The sequence below is a fragment of the Teleopsis dalmanni genome, chromosome 1, assembly GCF_002237135.1.
Source record: "Teleopsis dalmanni isolate 2A chromosome 1, ASM223713v2, whole genome shotgun sequence".
Taxonomy (NCBI): domain Eukaryota; kingdom Metazoa; phylum Arthropoda; class Insecta; order Diptera; family Diopsidae; genus Teleopsis; species Teleopsis dalmanni.
The window spans coordinates 227,902,643-227,908,534 of NC_051846.1; the positions used below are offsets into that span (position 1 = coordinate 227,902,643).

The window sequence follows — 5,892 nt, forward strand, 5'->3', positions numbered from 1 at the left end:
CTATTTCCGGAAATACATTTGACGGTCCTGCATATACAACCAAGTACTCTCGGTCACAAGTATCTGAGAAATTTATTGTACCATTTAAGTGGTAAGATGTGGTGTAAGTTGCTCTTAAAATCCAAACACATTCTAGAGGTCCATAATTTTCAATACTAAATTCCGGACTTTTCAGTTGAAAACCGTTTGACAATTGCTGTACTCCACCACATTCGTGACGGCGGAAGTTTAGCATAAATTCCTTAAATTGCACAAATTCAGTTTGGAAGGTAATTATGGAGCCCCTCTTTGCAGAAGAAGAAATTACCATATTGCTAACATTTGAAGTAAGCGCAACAAATGGTACAAACAGTTGCTCGTCCTTAAACCGTACCGGACTGATTTGGTAGTACGTATTGCTGTGGCCGTAAACAAGTGAGCTAATGTTAAATGTCAAAGTCTGTTCGCCATTCTGATAAAATTGAGTTCGACAGTAAAAGTTCGTATAATTGAATTGATCCGCAGTTACAGATAAGAAACCGGAGGTAAGATGAGTTGGAATATCCACCGGGCAGTGCGATTCATGGTCGGAAGAATAACGTGCATGTATTTTGCGTATTGAGTGAATTAATCGACCGATTCTAATTTGGATATACATTAAGTTATCGGTTGACTGTATTACGTTAGAGGAATTATAGTCTTCAAAATAGAATTCAGTTATCTTAGCAATGGAATCGATGCTATTGAAGATTTTAAAATTAAGAGAATAGTTGACTTGAGAACGTGGTGGCGATCTGTCAGAAATATTGAGACAATAATACTTTAATAGTTTTAATGTAACTGTTTCAATTATATATAATATTTATATAGTTCAAATATATTAAAAAATTTTTACAGAAATAAACTGTTGGAAATATCACTCTGTTCTTCAATAGAATGCGGTGATATTGAAATAATTTAAATAATATTTTGAATGTAAAATGATTATAGTTAAAATAACTTATATTTTATACTCACGTTTCCGATCCATTATTTGAAACCAACCTATAAGATCTGTCAGTATCTAGGAGTTCGAAACGTACTACTTGTCCTTTTGGTACAGTAATTTTCCAACGACAAAATGTGGGCATTGAATTATCTCTTGGAATATCTAATTCAATATTACCAGATAGCCCACTAACATACCGATAGCATGTACTAGAAATTCGTTTATAATTTATTTTAAATCCACGATAGTTATGATTTTCAAGAAATGTTGAAAATATTATCAACACTTCCTTCCCATCAATCTCCACTTGGGGTAATGTTTCATTTCCATATATAACAGTTACTAATTCGGTAGTGTTCTCATCGAGAATTCTGAATATATCTAGATGATCTGAATTATTTACATTATTATTATTGAACGGAATATGTAAATCCGTGAAATTTAAAATCATGCGAGCATTTCTAATTAGTTTAATTGAATATTCACATATCGTATTTTTGGGATATGCACCAAGAGCCGGATAATTCAATGAGGTAATGTCACCATACATTGAATTGTAACTTCCACCACACCTAGCAATAGAAGCATTTACACGAAAACCATTATGAGGTTCAGCGATATCGGTGAAATAATGTATAGTCAATATGTTGGATGTGGAGCGTACAATATTCGGACGTCTGCAAAAGTGACCTAAGTTAGGAGCCAAATCAGTAGCTCCATCAAATATCTCAATAAACTCTTTATCGCAATACCGAGTATTCATATCAAATCGATCTATAAAACTTAGTTGGAGTGTTTCTCCAGGTGGTCCAATTATGATCCACTTGCATTCAGTGTGTGGATGAGGTACGTTCGGATAACGTGGCGAACTAATATTTATGTAACTGGCGTAGTGCGTTAAATAAATTTCTTCATCACACTCACTATACTCACGATAGGTAATATTCCATATTTGGGCTCTGTTAAAAGTTATCCAAGAAAACGGTAAAACATATTTGATAATTGCATGATTGGTACTGGTTGTTAACAAATTTACAGTGTGACCAACTGCTTGACAAATATGACCAGGTGGAAAAATTGGTGCATGACTATCTAAGCCATCATATACTATCGCATACTGTGCACAGTCTTTATCAGTTGAAATTGTTCTATTAAACTTGAACTCAACGCTTATTTGCTTGCCTGGTCTTACCTCAATATGCCACAAACAAGTAAAGTTCATCAAGCGCGAACGCATGACATGATTTCCTATAATTGTGCCCACATTGCTGTTAGTTATGTTCGAGCCACATTCTGTAGTGAGGAATGAAGAGAACCCGGTTCCGTTGATACTAGCATCGCTCTTAAACTCTACCTTTAAGTAAGGCGTGCCTCGTATTGTTGCAATTGCTTTAGTTTCTTCCTTTTTGCTATTGCATACTTTCAGCTCTTCATGCCAATCCTCTAGATTACTGGAGGAAAAAACTCGCACGTTATCAGCACTACAATCTGAAATTTCTTCTAAGTCCAAAAACATTAATTCAAAGACAACGTGGTGAATATTTTCTTCCGGTTTGATTATATAAGTACAGTGCAAGTTATCATCGTAGCCATTAGGGTAACCGGGTGAATTTAGTTTTACAGCTGTACTAAAGGATATTATTAAGTCTTCTCCACACTTATTAACTGTTTGGTTACTTCTCACAACTTCTTTGCTAACTGCACTCCAATTTATTAGAAATGGTTGTAATTCATCGTTAATAGAATTTAGGAAGACTACATTAGTGCTTGAAACAAATCTCCAAGGAGAAAAAGGAATTTCTACTTTCAGAGCAATGTCACTAAACCCATCATAGAGCTATATATAAAAATTAAAAGGCGGTAAATGATTGAAAAATTGTAAAAATATTTATTTGTACTTACGTTTAAGCCACTAAGATACTCCTTAAACTCGAGTGTGATTAATTGATCTCGTGGTAGTTCTATTCGCCAACTATAGGGCTCTTGAGTAGCAATGGAACCGACTGGTGGTGATTCAATTATACCAGTTAAATTGTTAAATAGATTATCGTGGGCTGCAAAATGAATGATGAAAATTATATATTATTAAATATTAAATATTGTATTATCCAAAAGGAATATGTAAGATATATATTACAGGAATGTATTTCTGTTTGTTAAAACGTATGAGTGCTCAGCAACTGATCGCTGTTCAATCCCAAAAATTTCAAATCATAGGCTATAGCAAATCTTAAAAAGTTGGTCCTATAGATAATGTTGAATGAAGTAAAATGAAACGTTCACAATCTATGAAATACAGGAATTGATGGCAAGAGAAGTGATTTTATGTGTTTGGTTGGACTGGCAGGTAATTTTCAATATTCAGCTACTCTCATGTGCTTGAGCGATTGTGTCTAAGTTGTATTATTAGCAAATGTGATGGTTAAGCGTTGCAATTTAAAGAGGAAGTATATATTTCTTTTTTGCAGTTTGATAGCATCAAGTTTTAACACCCCAGCATCTATAACTATGTTATGCGACCGCAGCTTCGAGCATTACTAATGATTTGTTTGGAAAAAGTATTAAATATGTATTAATTTATTTTCAAAGTAGTTGAGAGCCTATTTCATTATAAGATACCCTTTTTCCTTACAAACGTCCATATTGAGTTCACAGTGACGGAGACCAACTCTGCACGACGGCGACATCAGAATTGCGAGACTCCCTTTATAACCCAGTTGTAAAAATAAATAAGTTACATTCACTAATACGACAAAGCATGATTGAAAGTTTTATTGCTAATCAAATTAAAATAAACACAAATTAAAATGAATGAATTGCTATTTTTGCTTCAGTATATAGAATTTCCACTGGGAATAGTCTCTCTTGGCTCATCATACTTTTCTAGTACGTCTTAATTTATTTTAACTTTGAGAAGCTTCTTTCCGTCGAAGCTATACTGACTGGAACTGTGCACATTAATCTGGTTACTATATAAACATTCGGGAATACTTCGAATATGGTTAATGCCATTATCAAACCAAATTGATCAAAATATTTATTAAGTGCTTAGAATCCACAGTCGGTAACTTTTTGCGAGGCCCCTGTGGGCGAGAGTCCGTCGGCGGTCGCCGACATCGCTGACGCGTACCGACGCCACTGTGAGTTCATATAACAACAATGTAGTTGGATATTTCTTGCTAGATCGAGAGTTAGTCAGATGCTATAGATAACATATGTATGTGACCTTAGCAGAGCTGTGCAATAATGATTACATTTTTAATTAGATTACACTCAATTATAAATTACTGAGTAATTTAATTGATAATTGAATTTCCAAATTATATGTGTAATTTAATTGAAAACTTCAATTACGAATTACAGTATAATCGTAATTTGTAATTTAATTTCTAAATTACAGCCACAATTGAAATTGAAAATTCAAATTTCAAATTACGTGTAATTTGCTAAAGTAATCTAGAGAAGAAGAAGCATTGAAACTTCTGAAAGATGATAAACGAATCGAAACTATGGTTGAATTTTGGGTTGTAGTTTTTTTTTATGAAATTTAGGAAGGTGTCTATTTCGCATGTTTTTATTATTTCTTTTATTTTAAGCGCTGATATGCATGTGTGTCAGAATGTGTGTACATTTTGTTGTTTTTTTTGTTTAATTGATTGAACATTTGACTATGAGTTGCGCGTAAATTTTTTAAAGCAAATTTGAAAAGATCGTTGTTTTTGTGCATCAAATAAATGTATGCAAATTTGTAAGCAGTATATGTTTGTGTGTACAATGTATATGCAAATAATATATTTTATCTGTAATGAGATTATGCCTACATTTATGTTTTAAGAATTATTTTTATTGCTAAATACGATTTAGAAATTATAATAACAAAAATAAGTAAAAATATGTAGTTTAAGAATAAAATTTTTGGACAAAGTCTTATGCTGGATGTATATTTGGTTTTGTATGTGCAATAATTTTTTATTGAATATTTATTAAATGGTTAATTGCGTACAATGTTTAATTTTTCCCTGTTATATATGTATATGTGTATTTTTATATTTCTGAATATAAACAATAATTTTAATAACTAATTTTTATTAATATCGTTTAGTGATAATATGCATGTATATATAAAATTTTTAAAATTATATATTTCAATATTTTGTAGCAATGTGATAACAATACCAAATATACTTTAAAAATTTCAATTTCAATTTAGTTTAAATTTACTTGTTACAAATATTTGAGAAAAAAATTATCATAGAAAGCTGAGTAATGAGCATGAATTTAAGGGTGGTTTTGAGCAATTTTATTTTTTTGTTTTTTGTTTTAAGCGAATGTGTAAACATTTTGTTGTTTCTTTTTTGGTTTGACTGATTCTACATTTGCTTACGCGAAGCGTGTGCATTTTTTTTAGCAAATTTGGCAAGATCGTTGTTTTTGTGCAGTATATGTATATCAATTTGTGTGCAAATAATATAATTTGTTTTGCTCATAAGGTTTGCCTACATTTGTTTTTGTAAGCGATAATATGCATTTTATTATATTTAGTTGATTGTACAGCTGAGTTAAAATAAAGAAAAGGAAAAATTTAGCTTATGCTAAATTATGCAACTGCAATTTTTAATACATGTTTCAATTTTCCCACAATTAAATTATCTCATCATTAACTTAAATTTTAATTTAATAAATATATACATTTAATAAATAAGCGTTGTTGTTGGCATATACATATGTATGTATTCTTAAATATGATATACAAAATTAAAGATATTCCATAAATAAATTTGTCTAGTAATTCATTTAAAAATACGCAAACTGAAAGTATAAGATATAAAACAATATATAATTAAATTTTATATCTTTTTTATATACATTATTTAAATAAATTTTTCAATAAAGATTTTCTTGAACTAATTTACAAACACTTTTAA

At 31.0% G+C, this 5,892-nt stretch overlaps 1 protein-coding gene across 1 annotated transcript in view; it reads right to left on the reverse strand.

Moving 5' to 3' along the window:
- Nucleotides 1–992: 992 nt before the first annotated feature.
- The window catches only part of LOC119667595 (cubilin homolog), a 19,176-nt gene continuing 14,276 nt past the window's right edge, over nt 993–5,892 (reverse strand). The window contains exons 8-9 of the mRNA XM_038076898.1: nt 2,870–3,021; nt 993–2,804 (exon numbers count right to left, since the gene is read on the reverse strand). Of these exons, the coding sequence (XP_037932826.1) occupies nt 993–2,804; nt 2,870–3,021 (1,964 nt within the window). The remainder of the gene's footprint in view (nt 2,805–2,869; nt 3,022–5,892) is intronic.